This window comes from Euprymna scolopes, chromosome 28 (assembly GCF_053919585.1).
Source record: "Euprymna scolopes isolate OS-2025 chromosome 28, ASM5391958v1, whole genome shotgun sequence".
Taxonomy (NCBI): domain Eukaryota; kingdom Metazoa; phylum Mollusca; class Cephalopoda; order Sepiida; family Sepiolidae; genus Euprymna; species Euprymna scolopes.
In genome coordinates, this window is record NC_136509.1 from 56,508,021 (window position 1) to 56,526,722 (window position 18,702).

General features: G+C 31.5%; 1 protein-coding gene across 2 annotated transcripts in view; it reads left to right on the forward strand.

The window, feature by feature from the left end:
- Positions 1-18,702, forward strand: part of LOC145249647 (putative ATP-dependent RNA helicase DHX34) — a 150,681-nt gene that overhangs the window by 127,467 nt on the left and 4,512 nt on the right. For both annotated transcript variants that reach the window (XM_080111412.1, XM_080111413.1), the window contains exons 23-25: positions 3,177-3,316; positions 7,408-7,518; positions 16,874-16,995. In XM_080111412.1, coding sequence (XP_079967538.1) covers positions 3,177-3,316; positions 7,408-7,518; positions 16,874-16,995 — 373 coding nt within the window. The remainder of the gene's footprint in view (positions 1-3,176; positions 3,317-7,407; positions 7,519-16,873; positions 16,996-18,702) is intronic.

The window sequence follows — 18,702 nt, forward strand, 5'->3', positions numbered from 1 at the left end:
ACATTTTATCTTTTGTACTCTTAATTTCTCCACATTTTAATCAAATGTTTGTCGTTTTGTATTTTTCTCTTTGACAAATGTGACCTAAAGGAAAAACAGGCCTACAAGATCATGTTTTATTTTTTTTTTGTTTTGTTTGTCTAAATGCCTGCAATTTGTATTCTGTCACCTCCAAAACAGGAAAAATCATTGATAGTTTGAAAATAAAAAATTATTCTGACTTCAAGTCACTGCATATATGTTCTGCACTATTGATATTATTTTAACTTGTTTAAACCCCTTACTTATACTCTAACACCATCTTTTGAATCTTAATGTACATTAACACTGTATTTTAACTTTAGTTTGAACCATTTCTTTTAAGTCAAATTAATACAAAAAAAAAAAGAGCTACGATTCATGATTATGCAAAATCCATTTCCGAATTTAATGAAAGGAGGATTTATCTATATTTAGGCCAGAAGAACTTTATTTAAGTAATATACTTAATATCTACAATTTCTATATGCCTGTATCTACTGTAAATATGTCCATATTGCTATTTATATCTAATTATTCATATTGAATTTTCCATAGCTTATACCTTACTTCTAGTTATACCTGTACTGAAATGTAGTTTTAATCATATAACGTTACTTAAATTTATATTGAGTAGATATGAGTAGATACATTTTATTTTTCCCCGTATCAACTTAAATATCCAGGGTTCATACATCTAATTTTATCTTAATTCCTAATATCACTTTGAATCATACTTGAACATTTTATCGTATTTTTAAACTAATATATGAGCAATATTTTAACTATAATATTAATTCCTCTCTTAAATCAATCAGTTGCAAATCTAAATGTTCCCATCACATGATTTATTTACTTACCCCCTCTTTTCCATTAACAATGAAATGGAAAGCAAAGTAAAATCCTTTTCAATTATTTTGAGGAGTGTAACTTTTCAGTAGATATATAACCTTTAGTACTAACTCAACTAATCATAACTATCCATGCAGGGTCTTAGAAATACCTGGTTTAGGACCCAGGCACGGGCTAACCCTCTTGGTGCTGATGACTCGTAGATCTTCTCTGATCATTCGGTCTAGGAGAAGAAAAACTCTGGAGCTAAACCTGTGCTACTGACCTCATACATTTTGGCTCTAAATAAAGGGGAGGGAAGCCTCTTCAATCTTGTCAACAACTTTCCTAGAGCTGGTAATTCAAACAAATTACTGGCTTGCAAACCTGCTTAAGAAGTAGATAAACTCTGCTTATCGCTCGGCTTTCATACTCCTTCTTTGCCTATTAGCCAGGCACAGAAGTGCAATCACAGGGACTTGATAGACTCCCAATGTTTGACCTTGTTTCCTGACGAGGGCAATGATCCCCGTTCTTCACTCCCACCACATCCCCATTCCCTAAAACTGGACATCTTGGGGGTGCTTGAGTGCCATATATGCCGATGCAGTTGAATTGGGTTGATTTTTTGTCTGATAGGTTGAGGGTACTGGTTTGACAGTTTGTCTGGCTGCTGTATACTGACTGATAATGCAGTAGCCATAACTCTTTGGTAGTGCTTAGAGCGATTGCTCCATCATCAGTTGTATAATATCGGGATGGTTGTAGTGCCATGCTGCACATGGGAAGGAACCTTACACCCATCTCCGGTGGATTTTCCCATGGTTACAATCCTGTAGATAAAGAGTTGGCTGATGGTCTACTTTTTGCTGCATGCTTGGTATTCTACACAACCACTTTGTCCAGCACCTCTCACTCTAAAACTGAAACTTTTAAATGAAATAAAATAACAGTTCAATCAAAAATTATGATTAAACCAGGCGTAAATTCAAACAAAACCAATAAGCCTTCTCCCTTGAGGCTTGCATTCACAAATATCTGCGGGCTTAGAACAAATTTAGATGATGTTAAATCATTCCTAACAAACACCTCGAATATCTTAGTGCTAAGTGAAACTAACCTACACTCTTCCATCCCCTCTAACCACTTTAACATGCCTGGTTATCTCCCACTTTGCCATAAATGATTGACATATGCACGGACTTGGAATCTATATTCGAAACACCCTCCCCTTAACTAGAGAATCCAAACTTGAATCAGACGACCAGGCCTTCATGTGCTTTAGACTTAATCTGCAATATGGTGTAGCTATTTATATTTTCTCTACTGCTCTCCCTTGACCTGGGACTGTACTCGAATCAGCCAAATCTCTAACAGCATAGATACAGCACTCTCCCTTGATACTAACATGCAAGTACACATATTTGGTGACTTTAATGTCCACCATAGTAATTGGCTTCGTTTCTCTACTTACACAAATGCAGGTGGTAGCATAACACATAGTTTCTCTATATCTCATTCCCTATCATAGACAATTACGTTTCTGACCCATTTTCCAGATTGAAAAGATCAACAAGCCTCACTTGTAGATCTATTTCTGACCACAGTTCCCAATGATTGTGTAACAAATGCCCATAGTCCACTCAGGAATGCTGATCATGCTGTGATAATGGTAGAAATCACCCTAAACTTGTAAACCAAAGCTGAAGAGCCATTGCTCAAAATGACCAGGTACTATAAGACAGCTGACTGGGAAGCCATCAGGGATCTCATCAGAGAAGTAGGTGTGCATTTACTGTAGATTTCACGGAAACCATTAATTTCTGGAAAATTTTAGTGTCATATTCTGATTCCTTGCATAAAAATACACTTATATGGTAAATTTCATTACTTAATATGTTTTAACAAAGATATGACATTTTTACTGGAAAAGTAGTGTAAAAATGTGACAAAACACACACACAAATAAAGAGAGAAAAATATCCAAACATGCACAAAGGACAAAAATAGTCATAACTTCCTTATTTTCAGTCAGATTTTTTTTAATTAAAAAATCTTCTTTCTGAGATCATCAAGCTATGTTTGTGTATGCTGTTATTGAGTTATTTTTAAAAAAAAAATTTTTCATGTGCATCACTAATTTTCCAAATAATTTTATATTAGTAATTCTGGTAACTTTTTTCTTAGCTTATTCAATTGTAAACAAAATCCAAGCAAATATTTTGTGCTCATGTTTCTACTCCAGTTTCTGTTTTTTATTCATTAATGTTTTTTATTCATTAATGTTTTTATGATGTTTTGCTGCCAATGTTTGTTTTGTATTTCAGACTAAAGGGTTTCTTCTGTTGCACCCAACCAGTGTTTTTTTCACTAAACCTGATCTTCTTCAATTACCTGACAATGATTCAACTGAAATTGCTGGCCGCAAAGGAATTATGAGTTCAAAACATGAATTATTATCCTATGTGTAAGTAGAAGATCTCATCCTCATTTTCTTCCAAAAGATTATATGAGTTTCATTTTCGATTCATTTTTTTTTTCAAACTTGAATTTTAAAAGTTAAAATATGAGACTCGATTTTAAATTGTTTTATAATGATTGTTCCCAATTTTTTCTTTAAAACTCTTTTACAAATAATTAAATTTTAATGTTTTTGAATTTTTTGGATAATTCTGTTCTCATCTGGAGTGTTATTTACACAATGACTCGTTCCGACCTTCTTCAGATGTATCTTGCACCCAAACAAAACAATGTCAAGTAAAAATCTGCTGGGCCTTTGTTTGAAATAAGCTCAACAATTGGATAGAAATAATGACTTTGATTGGTTAGTTAGCTAGACTAAGCACCATGCGGATAAACAATTTATATACATTACCTGATGATTCCTTGTAGGGATGAAACATGGACACCTCTGTAGCTTAATCATTATTAATATATCGTCATATTTTACTCTCTCTCTCTATATATATATATCACTCTATCTATCAAATAATTTAAATTACAATCGTTTTAAAACATGTTACAATATTTTTGAATTATGGGGTCTCATCTCGCACAGTCGGGCGATTCTATTTATAAACGATGCTGCTAGGAACTGACAAATCGAATTAATTCACATTCTGCTACCAACCAATCAGAAACCAGAATTGCTCCATAAATCTTAAACCTTTCTGTAGCAATTCCGCATATGTTTTTTCCGTCTTGACATGGTAATAATATTTTGCTCTGTGGAACTGTCTACTGCAAACCAGTCATCTCTCAGGACCAGGACTTGTGTAGAATAACAAACCATCGGAAACTGTTCTGAAACTAAACATGGCTTACACTTCTAGAGGTTATGGGCCCAGTGTGCATCTTTATTTTGAAGGATCCGAATCAAAATTTGAATTGTGGCAAGTAAAATTTCTCGGATATCTATGAATTCAAAAGCTACACAAAGTACTTCAAACTCAACTTGAAAACAGAAACGACCCCGACTTCATTGAAAAGAATGCAACTCTCTTTGCGGAATTAATACAGTGCTTAGATGACCAAAGTCTATCACTGGTAATGAGAGAAGCCCTGGACGATGGTTGCAAAGCATTGAACATATTGAGAGAGCATTATTTATCGAAAGGAAAACCCAAAATTATTTCTTTATATACTAAACTGAGCTCTCTAAAACGAATGGAAGCCGAAACCATTACTGTATTGTAAGAGCTGAAACCACTGCAAATTCTTTAAAAATGTCTGGTGAAGTTATAAGTGACAGTCTGTTAATTTCCATGGTCCTTAAGTGATTACTGAGTGATTTCAAGCTATTTACCACCGTGATAACCCAGAAAGAAAAACCCATGACTTTTAGCCAATTTAAGGTAGCACTCAGAAGTTACGAGGAAACTGAAAAAATGATCACAAAAAAACGAATATCATGAAATTTAAAAATACACACATAAAAACACCAAAATTAAATTATACCCATGCCGGGAATAAAAACCGCAACTTTGCCAAAAACAATTTTTCTCGTAAGAAAAGTACACAAATTATTTGCTATAATTGTGGACGACCTAATCACAAGAGTTTCCAATGTAGATATAGGACTCAAAATGGCGACTCCATTAAAAATGTGGAGAGTTCCGTTAGCAAACATACATTCTTATTTGTATGGAAGTTTAACGCTTCTACAAACAATAATAATTTTCTTGTCGATTGTGGTGCCACGGCACATGTGATTACAAAAGAATCTGATTTTATCAATTTTGATCCCAACTTTAAGCCACAAAATCATTTTGTAGAACTAGCTGATGGGAGTCGAGTAAATTATATCATTTTGAAAAGAGGCGAAGTATGTTTCTGTATTCTAGAAAACGCTCTTCTAATCCCAAAATTTAAACAAAATATATTTTCTGTACAAGCTGCCACTAAACAAGGTGCAAATATAAACTTTAGCCCCTATAAATCAAAACTGGTGTACTCGAATGGAACTGTATTCGACATTAAAGAAAATGGAAGACTATATTATTTAAATAACATAGTCCCATCGACAACCGCCTGCCATGATCTACAGACATGGCATAAAATTCTTGGACACTGCAATATTCCTGATATCAAAAGGTTGCCGACTGTAGTTAATGGAATGAAAATACAAACATCAAAAAACTTCAACTGTGATGTCTGTATGCAAGAGAAAATGACAAACATACATGCAATACGTACCCGTTTAAAAAAAGTTTTGTTTTTTTTTTCAGTAAAAGTATTAGTTACGCATTAGTAGGTTAAAGTGTTTATACAAACAAAATGGATGCAGTTTAACATCTTGCCCGGGACTAATTTTTTTGTATTTTTTTTAATATATAGAAATTTATGTACATACAGGCCCGTGAAAAAAAAAATTAGTCCTGCGCAAGACATTAAACTGCATCCATTTTGTTTGTAGTAACACTTTAACCTACTAATGCGTAACTAATACTTTTACTGAAATAAAAAAAGTCATTTTTTTTAAACCTTTTCTTTGTAAATTTCCTTTTTGACAAATAGTTTTTGCATCATTTTATTTTTTTTTTGCAAACATTTTCTGTGCGATTTTTCTTTTCGACAAATACTTTTTGCATGCTTATTTTAAGGTGCGCATAAATTACAATTGACTTTTATTTTTTTGTGCACATTAGTTTTCTTTCTTATTTATCAAAAATGTCATATTTTTTTGCTTGTTTAAAAAAAAAAAACAAAAAAAACTTTTTTAAACGGGTACATATTGCATGTATGTTTCTTTATATGTATATTTATTTATATGTATATATGTATGCGTTCTTTAACAAAACTGCATAATCAAATTTAAAAAATGGTTTCTTTTTCACATACCCACCCCTTTTTAAAAAGTTGGGTTAGCGTTTCAACAATTTTGAACAACGCTCGGCTGACACAATAATTGCCGGTCTCGCCCGATCCATGCTTGACGGTAATTCACGAGAATTTGGGTCAAATTATGCAAGAGTATCCTTTTTTCTCATGGGCACTTTTATTTATAGTACACCCATGAAATTCTAGTCCCCTTTGAAGTAATCTCCTCCAGCTGCAATGCACTTGTTGTACCGTTCAAACAACTTCTGGAAGGCCCCATGGAAGTTCTCTTGTGTGAGTGTGTTAATAACCTTCGTTACTTCCTCTTTCATCTCCTCAATTGTCTCATAGCGACAACCTCTAAGGTTTTCCTTGAGCTTAGGGAATAACCAAAAGTCACAGGGAGCAAGGTCTGAATTATAGGGAGGGTGAGGAACTGTTTTGATGCCCATCTTGGTCATGACAACGTCTTTCCTCTGATCTTCTCTGAGCATCCTTAGGACAAAATTCATGTAAATCTACCGCATCTTTAGCTCCTTACAAATAATTGTGTGTACAGTTCCCACACTGACATCAAACTGGGCACTTATTGTCTCTATAGACACATGACGGTCCTTATCCATGAAATTCTTTATTTGGCCAATCAACTCTGATGTTTTGACTTCCTTACTCCTCTCACACCTCTCATCATCTCTCACAGACTCCCTGCCTTCCTAGAATCTCTTATGCCACTCAAAAACTGATGCTCGATTCATACAAGATGGTCCAAAATCAGTCTGAAGCATGCCATACGTTTTTGTGGCATTTTTTCAAGTTTAAAACAGAATTTTATTGCATATCGTTCTTCTAAAGTGTCCTTATGTCCAGATGACATTTTTGAAATTCACCAGCTGTGACAATCAGGCTTTAGTAGGGTGTATTCCAATTTCTGTTGTAGCTGTTCATTTGAACCTGAAATCATAAAAATTGGTCAGTCATCTCATAAGATGTATAGCAATAACATACTGAATTTTCCAAAGTCTGCGACAATTTAAGATGTTTGTGTAAAAAAGTCTGGAAACTTATTGGAGGCACCTCATATATAGAGAAGCACTATTTACTATTTTAAATGAAGGAAATAATTTTGAAGTTTGAAATTTATTTACAAAAGAATATTACAAATTTGTCATGTTTCTTGTTTTCATAAATGTTATGCAACTCTGCATATGTTATTAACAGAAAACACTTATCTTTCCTCAGATCAATTCTTGAGACAAATAAACCATACCTGATCAATACAATGAGAGTGCCAGCAATGGAGACATTATTATTATTCTGCAATATGCTCGATACGAATATAAATTGTACAAGGTAAGTTTTTTATTAATTTTCCAACATCTGATTTTACAGCAATCCAAGGAGAATTGTCACAATTTTTTAGCATTTGTTTTGCAATAAATTGAAATTTTCTTTTATAAATATACAAATTGGGTAATAGTACTTAATGCTAGTCTGTTTAATGTGTGCATTTTTAGCGTAAGTCTGATATTTTAGTCTAAGTCTTTGTGATATTTTAGTCTAAGTCTTTGTGATATTGTCATCATATATTAAATTCTTCATCTTCTATTTTGAATTTGATTATCTAATCAATACTAGCTTCGTTTGATTACATATATTTGATAAAATAGTTATTAGATGTAAGTAAATAATGATGTAAATTTAGGCAAAGTATTTATAAAACAGAATTGGTGCTTCTTAAGAGTCGGCAGATTGATTTTTTTTGAATATGTTGTTTTACACAAAATATTACAGGATAGAACAATAAAATTGTTGCACTAGAAAAGACAACATGATTCCATTTCTGTTTGATGAAAACCGGTTTTTGTTTTTTTGTTGTAGATTGGCCAATTTTGTACAAATCCCAAGAGCGATAGGAGCCTTCTATCATATTTGAAAGTGACACAATTTTCAATGAGCGAGATCGAAGATGCACTACTATACAACATGCTCTCTACTGATTCAGGTTATGACAACAGGATCATTGCCAGCATCCTCAGAATGCATCGCTGGTTGCCATGAATAACAGGGACATACTCAGGGTGATGAAAACAAAGTTTCCGGCTACGGTTATGGTCTTTGGTGGGGTTTCAAATGAGGGTCACATCATGCCACCTCACATCTTTGAAGATGGCTTGAAAGTGTACCTGGATGTGCTGAAGAAGGTAGTGATCCCCTGGTGCAATCAGGTTGCCACAAGCAAACCTTGACTGTGGTAGCAGGCATCGGTCTTGGCTTCAAAAGGAGTACTATGACTTTATACTCTTCTCTCACTGACCTCCTTCCTCCCCTGACCTGAACTCACTGGACTACTTCGTTTGATTATACGTCAAGAACATCACCAACATGATCTTGTACAACACCAAAGCCTGATCGCCGCCATTCGTCAAGTATTCACCGAGCTCCTGCCAGCGCTTGTAGAAAAGGCATGCTCGAAGTTCCGGATCCATATTAAGGCAGTGATTGAGGCTGAAGGTGGTTACATTGAATAGATGTCAGCTCTACTTACATAATCAACTTACCTGAATTGATTTTTTGAATAAAAGTTTAAAATTAAGCTGTAGTGTTGTTTTCTTTAGGACAACACTTTTATTGTTCCACCCTGTAGATACTTAATTGTCATGTTGAAAATAGTAATATATCCAAAAATTATGAAAATTCATTGAGTAAAAAAAATGTCTATCACATGGCTACAAATGTGAGAAGGCATTACAGTGTAATCTAAAATATTCATTCCGAGTTATGTCCCGTCTGTGAACTCTTCACTACCTACTTTATAACATCTCAGGAAAATGCTATTTTATCCAATTTTCCCAGATAAATTATTTTTAACTATAAATAACTTTCTACTCAATGAATTTCCGTATCTTTTGGACATAATGCTATTTTTGACATGACAATTAAGTATGTGATATTGTTTTTGCTTAAATCGACATTATTAAAAAAAAAAATCAATGTCTTGATTCTATCTTAACAGGCACCACAGAATCTTTAAATTCCACTTCAATAAACAGTAGAACAATAAACAGTAGAACAATAAACAGAAGAACGTTATTTATTGACATTATTGTTTCAAAAGACAAATAATATCTAGTACTTTATTTGTTATGCAACGGGTTCGTACACAAGTAAAATTGAATGTTCAATCATCAGTGCAGTTGATACTAATACAACTACTTGTTTTTTGAAACAAAAATATCAATGTTCTTGCACAAAGATACGTTGCTTAAAGGATAAAGTACTAGATGAACTTCAGTTGTAAGTGACTTTTTTTTCTGGAAGATTCAGTCGTTAGTGCAGCTGATACAAACAATACAATTATGAATTATTTAAAACTTTCACACATGGAACTGTGAATTAAATAAAGAGTTCCATTCAAAATTCCATGTAGATTTCCGAGTTCAGCAGAAAGATTCCCAAGTTTAACAAGATACACTTGAAGAAGATTAGAGATTATATTCAGCTAAAAAGTTATACAAATTTTTGTAATTTGATATATTACTATTTTCAACATGGCAATTAAGTATGTACAGAGTGGAACGATAAAAGTGTCACCTTGAAGGAAACAACACTACAGTTTTATTTTAAAACTTAAGATGAGAACATTAGTTCAAAAAATTCATACAAAATTAGTGTCAATTTTCATATTTTAATTTATTGAATCAACATGAATATTTGTTTAAATTTCCCAAAGTGATTGATAAACAATAAAATTCAAAGGTTAATTTAGTTTTGTGAATTAACAAAAAACTAAATTCTACAACTATGAGATTTCTTTTAATGTGAAGATTGTTTTGTCTGATTTCCATATTTTATAAAAACACTAAAAAATAGTCATTAAATTTTATATATTTAGTAAATATATTTGACAAATCTAAGTATATTTAGTTGTAATCTAAAATATTTAAAAAAAAATAGAATGATTATTTTCACAATTTTAATCAGTGAAAATATTTTCAATTTATCAAATTGTATTCAGATTAATTCTGAAAATTTTTTTTTAATTTCTAATCACCAAAACTTAAAAAAAAACATTTTTGTACATTGAAGAATGTAATGCATTTTCCATTTTCTTAATCATTTTTTAAAGTTATTGTTTTAAAGTATTTGGTTTTTAAGATAAAGAAAAGCAGTGAAAACTGAATTAAAAAATTCAGTTTTCACTGCTTTTCTTTATCTTAAAAACCAAATACAAAAATAATTATTTATTTTAATAAATAAGCATTTAATAAGGAAAAAATATTTTTGATAAACTCTTTACTGATGAGAAAAATATAAATTAAAATTAATTTATGCTTATTTTTATTTTATTTTTCAAAAAATTGCTTTTAAATTATGAAAAAAAGTTTACATTTATTTAAAAAAATTAAATAATTGATTAAATAAGTATAAAGCTTAAAATAAATGAATTAATTGTAATTGAATGAAATAAATTGACATTCATAAAAATGAGGAATAAAAACTAAAAATCAAACCCTCCCAACACAAGAATAGAATTCTATTGATTTAAGTGTTCATTTAAAAAATTTAATACACAATTACGAATTTAAATTCCATTCATGTAAAAATTGTTTTTAGTTTAAAAAAAAATTACCACCAAGGAAAGTGTATCAGGCATGTGTGATGATGTATAGAAGTGAAACCTGGTTGGTGTGTGTTGAGAACATGTGTTGCATGGAAAGACATGATATGAAAAAGATACAATGAATGTGTAATGTGACTTATAGACTTAGATCTGAAGACTTCAGAGTTAGATGAAATCTGGACAGTATAAGAAGGTGTGTTTCAACCAGCAGATGATGATTATAAACGTTCAATTCTTTGTACTTTTACTCTGTAAAGGCAATAATTCTTGCATGTGTGCATATGCATCCAACTAAAAGTAAAGAAATTACACAAGGCACACAAACCTGGTACCTTCTGACTCTATGACCTGGCCGTCGGGTTATAGTAAAGTACAAATGTTGTAATAATCAAATCCTAACAGGGAGAACCGATGTTGTCTGCGATCAAATGCAGTTCGACAAATGTTCCACCCTCCCATGCTTTTATTGTCATCAAAATCAGTCAAACTGCTCATTTTTTAATCAACTCGATTGATTGCTCTAATTAAGGACTCCCCCTACATTTATTTCAAACGCACACTTGTCTTATAAAAGAATCTACAGCTGATTGGTTGGGCCTTTCTGCTTGTACAGTGATAAAACTTCTCAAATGCACTTATTATATTAGGTTTCTCAAATATATTTACTAAATATATAAAAAAGTTAATGACTATTTTTTAGTGTTTTTATAAACGTTGGTCAAAATCAGACTTCTCGGATTTTTTTATACTTATTGGGCGCATTTTAATATAAAACCTATGTAAGAATACTCCCAGACATATCAAGTACTTTCGCATTAAATTTTTAAAAAATTGGATCATTGGTTTCAGAGTCAACAGAGGGAACAAACTCGCACAGACACACACACACACACACACACACACACACACACACACACACACACAAAGTTCCTTTTATATAAGAGTAGAGATATACAGATATTGAAACTAGATCAAACAGTCAATGAGCCTTCTTGCTTTCTTTCTTTTTCTTTCTTTCAATTGCCAGCGAAAGAGGGAGGGGGGTGATTAGAAAGAGCAGTAGAGAGAAAGAAGTTTTAAACACGGTTTTCTTAACTCTTCTATCTTGTTATCCATGCTGCCAGGCAACGTCAGGTGACCCTACTAGTTTTTGATTGTTGAATGAATTTATATAAATTGAAATGGAAAATAAGATTCGTTGAAAGAACTCTTCCCCCTCAAAAACAAATCAAACTATAATTATCGCATTATTGTAGACTGAGGAAAGCAATAACTAAAGAATGTTAACGAAGACACGTTTTAATCAATCTTGAAACAACTGGTTCTCATGTATTTGCAATGGAGATCTACCTTATAGACTGAGGTAATTGTTTTTTGTTTTGTTTATATTATATAGTGGATAAGTTAAGAAATCAAGCCCCATCTTGCTAATAAAATGCAATGATAAAAAGCACATTAATCAATCCTATTACCATTGGTTCTGTTGTCTTTCAATGAAGAAGAAATCCTTCTGTACTGTGGTAATTTTGTTTTGTTTTATTTTTATGAGGTAGTCTATGTTAAGAAACGAAGCCCCGCAAATAAAAAGAAATCTTAGAAAGCATGTTAAACAGGTCTAAAATAATAGTTCTAGCATTTTTCAGTGAAGAAGAAATCCTTCTAGACTGAAGTATTTTGGTTTCGTTTTCTGAAGTGGTTATGAAGTTAAATGAAGCCCCAGAAAACAAAATGAAAGGCAAGGTTGAGTATTGGTTTACTAGGGACGAATCACCGCAGAAACAATAGTGAAAACACTTTCAGCAATTAAAAAAATTTTTCAAAAAAACGTGAAAATATTAAAAAGCAAAACAAAATGAAGCAAAATATTTTTTTATTATTTTAGTTGTACATATTTTATTTACTAATTTTTTTGTTTCAGTTTTCAGTTCATTGTGTTGATGTCTGTTGAATAATAATCAGGTATGCGTTAAAAAACAAAAGAAAAAAGAACTCTAGCAAATATGTCCAAAAGAAAAAGTTTAGTGTTTTAGTGTTTTGTTATTAATTTGGAAAGAAAGGAAAGTACTTATTTTGTTATTTATTTTGTTTCAGTGTTAAGCTCTGGTTCAGTGTTTTCATTCTTAAATCAACATTCGTATGTTTCTATTTTCATGGAAAAAAGTATGCCAGTAGTCAACTATAACAAAGAAAATGATAAGAAGCAATTTCCGCTGAAAGAAATATAAAAGGAAAGCACTTCTCTCTATTTACCGATGTCAACAAAATGTACTTATAGATAGAAAGCATACGAAATTAAAAAGTAATCATTATGTACATGAAGAATCATTGTTTGTCTTCGATGATGCATGAAAAAATCATGGAATCTTTAAAAAAGAAAACAACTGAAGGTGTGTTGTTTATTTTGCGAAAGTTGTTGTTGTTAACTGTTTGAAAATGCCTTATTCCAATATACCTCTATTCTTCGTGAATGTATGCGAACAGCCAATGAAATTGTCTGTAAGCTTTGCAGGTGAAAGAATGTTGAATGTATAGCAATAAGAACTGAACACGGACAAAACTTGTGTTAATAATGTTGCCCAATCTAGAAATGTTCCCAGTTATGTTGAGAAAAGGAACAGGAGTCTCCTAGGAGATAATATAAGATTGCATGATAACAGTTGTAAGCGAATGATAATATGTGCAAAACCTACAACTACAAATTGGCTAGTAGTCCGGCTATATTGAATTTATATGTAGCATCTGCGTTTGCAAAGCTATGTTTTTTTCCGGGAGGAGGGGATAATCTTTCCTATTTTATTATATATATATATATATATATATATATATATATATATAAATAAAATCCTCAACCAACCGAAAACGGAAAAATCTCTGAAGCAAGAAATGTAGGTAAATTTTTTATCACATAGTTTTCCTTAAAAGGGAAGTGGATTCCATATTGTTCATTAAAAAAGTGTTTTTCTCAACGTCTGAAGAGAGGCCGTTCTTATGAATATTTTCAAATGATATAAGGTTTGAAATTCTCCAAATGGTTGCGAAACAATTGTAACGAACATATATACACTACTTGTTGCTAGCAATCCAATCTTTGTTGCCTTAATTTTGTTAAAACAATATATATATATATATATATATATATATATATATATATATATATATATATACATACACTAGCATGGGTACCTGGCATTGCCTGGGTTGACATGAAGTTTCGTTTGAAACACGCCTGCTATACTAATCATTTTCATCATGGATAACGTGGATACCCCCACAACAATTTCAAAAATAAAAGAACGGATAAAAACATGTAAATATAATCGTCTCCACAAAGAAGTATCTGATACTCTCTCCACCAGATATTTCATCAGAAGGAATCACTGTCCTAATAAAACTCACATAAAAAATAACGCTTATAAACATTAATGTGTGCATTTATTTTTTATTTTGGTAAATGTGTAGTTTAGCGGCGTAATTTATTTGCCAGACAAAAAAAAAAAAAGTATAAAACTATTTATTTTTATATAAAACACATTGTTAGACCCAAAGGCTGAAATAAAACCAGAAAAAAATTTAATTTTTATTATTTTTTTATCATTTATATTTATTATTCAAGGCCGCTATATTGCTTTTAAAATTTGTCCTTTCTAAGGTTTGGCAGATTGGCCTTTTTAAGCTCTTTCATGAACTATGTTTTTGGCTGCCATATTTTTTGTAATGAAAGAATGTAAAAAGGCCAAATTTGGCCTTAAAAAAGCCAATCTGCCAAACCTAAAAAAGGCCAAATTTTAAGCGTGTAAGGAGTACACATTTAGTCTAATAAAAAATGATAAAAATTAATTTTTTTGTTTTTTTTCAGCCTTTGGGTCTAATAATGCTTTTTATAAAAATAGTTTTTATTTATTTTTTGGCTGTCAAATAATTTACGCCGCTAAACTACACTTTTTTTGCTGGCTTTTTTTTTTGTAAATAAAGGAAATTTTAGATTTGCTTTTTTAGGGGGGGGGCTTTTCAATTTGCTTTTTATTTATCGTTTTATGATATTTTGTTTAATAAATTGTTAGGTGAAAGTGTTACATATAGGGGGTCTTCTTAAAAGAGAGAGTCTTAGGAAGAGATGCTTAGAAGGATTGTTCATGTTAGGAGAGATTCTTATATTTATTTTACAACTGTTCATTCTTTTCTTGTGTAGAATGGAGGAGAAGGAGAGCTCTTAGAGTGAAGGGATATAGTGTTCAGACAGTTCGGACATTTTGTAGACATGATGATGTTGAGACGTGTATGTAAATACATATAACACAAATATATAATACAATTGGACTTTACTTTTGTATAAGAAACATAAGACACAAGACGAGCTTTACAAAACACATAATGGTTTATTCTTCACGACCGGCCGTTCCATCACCAAGAATTCAAAGTCTCACATTTTTTCTTGAAGTGACGACTCGCTTCCAGACGTCTGACTGTCCCTGAGTTTTCTCACTGACTGTTTCTAACTAAAGTTTTTCTCTATTCTAGAACTTTCTATTTTCCGTGACGTCATACACATGTTAAAACATGTGCATTCTTTCACGTTTCCTGGACATACGTGTCCAAACTTTTCCTATTTCTACAAAAGGAATTTTAACCTATATTCAATATGTTAAAACATTATCTTATAAGCTGCATTCTTTCAATTTAAAATTTCATAATAAACTTGACAGCTCACGTTCTTTTCTTGAAATATTTATCTATTTCTAAACAAATGTTTTGTTTTACATTTTTAAATTCTCACACGTAATCTATTTCTAAACTAGATTACGAGGTTCGAATTTCGCCTATGCTCTTTCATTTTCATTTTAAACTAAATTCTCCATTTTTATACTTACATGAAAAGGGGACAGCCCTTATCATGTAACAAAAGTAGAGAATGGTCTCATAAAAAATAATTAAATTTATCATTATTTTATATTTCCAATGTAATTCCCCCCCCCCCCCCACAAGAAAAAAACAAATTGTATTTTTCAGATTTTGCCGTCCCCTTCAATCGTCAAACTTGAAAAAATGCTAGAGGTGACATGTCTCATTGAACGCTTGGTGGCCAAAAAGTGGTTGTTCATTTTACGTTAAAGTTATATAGAAAAGTGATCCCCCACTCTAACATGTTATTTTACTATTATTTTTTTTTTTCAAAATTTCTTCTCATAATATTTATAAAGGCTGTTTAAATGTATTAGGCTGAAAAAAAGTAGATCTCCATTATTTTAGGGGTTAAACGGCGGTGGATCACGTTGTATAAAGTTACCTTTTTAATTAGAAAATTAAGTTTGTAATCGATGAAATTAACACGTAAAAAAAAGTGTAAATTGTGGAATTTAAAGGGAGGGCAGTAGATCTTCATTTTTTTCAGGTATTAAACGACACTAAATTACGTGGTAAAAATTTACCAATTGCCGTAAGGAATAAAATAAAACGAACAAATGAAATCTTTTCAGTTTTTTTCGTGTTTTTTTTTTTGAATATTTAAAAAAACAATGAAAGCCAAACATTTTTTTCTATCTACACAGAATTATTTTTCCAGCTAAAAACTTAATGAAATCACCAAATGATATTTGGTAAACATTTGTTTTTTTGTTTTTTTTATGGATAGTATCAAATAACTCTAAAAATGTTTTAAAAAAAGTTTGGTGTTGGAAATATTAATTCCAAAATAAATTAAATATATTATCAATATAATTGTTTAAAATTTATTAACTAACAATTTTAAATGGAATACTTAAAATAATTCTCTTGCTAAAAACATTAACTAAGATTCCGCTATTTAATAAAATCAATTTTTCTTCATGTCATATGCAAATAAGGTGATCTCTTAATTGTATATTTTTCCAAGTATCGTACTATATATAGAAATAAATGAAAGATTAAAGTAAAACACGTTTTGTATATATTATCAAATTGTGAACGAACAAACAAACAAACAGACAGGAATACGAATTTATATATATATATATAAATATATATAAAAGGGATTATTTTTAAATTGGGTTGAATAATATTCTTACAAGGACCTATAAGTTTTGATGTTGAATGTCTTTGTTTTTTCAGAATGGTATGCGATGGTTGGTTAGAATTGACATTTGCTAAAGCAGAAGAAGGCCAGGAAATCTTGCTCAGTGCTATCAACCTTAGGTCAATATGGCAGGATTTAATTATGTCAAGACTTCAAGGTAAAATTTTATGATTTGTTGTATTTTAGAAAATATCTGATTTCAATTAACTTTTAAAAATATTTCCTTAATCTGAAACTCTTTTTTTGTAAGGTATCTTAATGTTATCAATTTATTCAAATACTAGTAGACATATGTGACATTGAAAGGGTTAGGGTTTCATGAAGTTAAATATAAACATAAAAAAGCAGAAAGCATTTAACAGGATCTGACATAGAGGTTTATGAAAATCATCACCATCCACCATAACCTTGAGCCCCTATGGGGCATAGGCCATCTACAACTTTGTAGATGCTTTTGTAGCGACTGAGTTCTTTTTACAGGGTGAGGGTGCTGGCCCCACGCTCAACCTTCCCAGAAGATACATACAGCGCCTAGCCTTCCCAAATGGTCACTCATCTGGTACTGGCCAGGCTCAACGTTGCTTAACTTCGGTGATTTGGCGAGAACCGGTGTGACAACGTGAGTGTGCCGTACTTATGAAAATCAATTCATACAGTATTACTGGACGAATATCTATACTCCTATAATTTTTTTTTGTGTGTATTGATATTTATATTAACAACCCTTTTTCTATTTATTTAAAAAAAAAAATACACCTTTGTTATTTATGGGTCATAGAATTGCATTCATCTGCAAAAGATCTAGTTAATTTGCATATTCTTTTAAACATTCATTTTAATTAATTCCCTATTAGTTTTTTCAGTTTTCTTATGGGATGATCAGCTTTAGTTAACTTACATGTAATTATATTCATGCAGATATTCTACATGATTTATACTTGCGCAATATTTGCGTAAAAAGCTTATAGTAAACGCAAACGTCTTTTTATATATTTATGTATGCGTATATATATTTGTTTAAAAATTTTACCTACCAAACGCCTCTGTCAGTTTTTGGTCTACAGATGTGAAATTTAATTCAAACCCCTGTGAAACTTTATAATTGGGTGTTAGTCAGGGAAAATCGGTGCAAAAATGTGAAAATTAAAAAAATGAAATTTGCCAGGTGAAGGTCAAACGACAGCATTATGAATATGCATGCATAACGTAATAGCTATTGGTTCATGTTTTAATTTTTAGCCTTGCAACAAATATGTTTTCATAGCTCAGGCATTAACATCAAAAGGAAAAAGTAAATCATAAGCTAAACGTTTTGGTTTTGATTCTTGGTGGTGGCGCACAAGTCGTTTTTTTCCTTTTAAATCCTTACTATATTGGGTCCAATAATGCTGCTACAGCATTAATCAAAATATCATATTTAAGCATATTTTACAACAGTGTAATGCCGGGCAGCCTACTAGTTTAATATAATAAGATCTTTCTCAAATAAAACAAACATCCTTGATGGCCGCTCATTTAAGCAACATGATATTAAAGCAGGTGTGTCCCAGGAGTGGATACTTGGATGCTTATTATTCCTGATCTTCATAACAATCTATCAAAAGCTCCTTTCCTTTAACAATTATAAGAAACCTTTTCAAACATTGATTGTCATGTCTAATAGCAGTCCAGCTTTTTAAATCATTAACTTACCATTAATGCTTAATATGACTGGAAACAATATATAGAAGATACTGCCAAGTCTGCTGCTGCAAAGAAAGTGGGCTCCCTCTACAAGATTAGAAAATTTCTCACAACTGTCAGTATCCTATATCTCTACAAATCCACCATTCACTCATGCATGGAATATTTCTTGCCACATCTG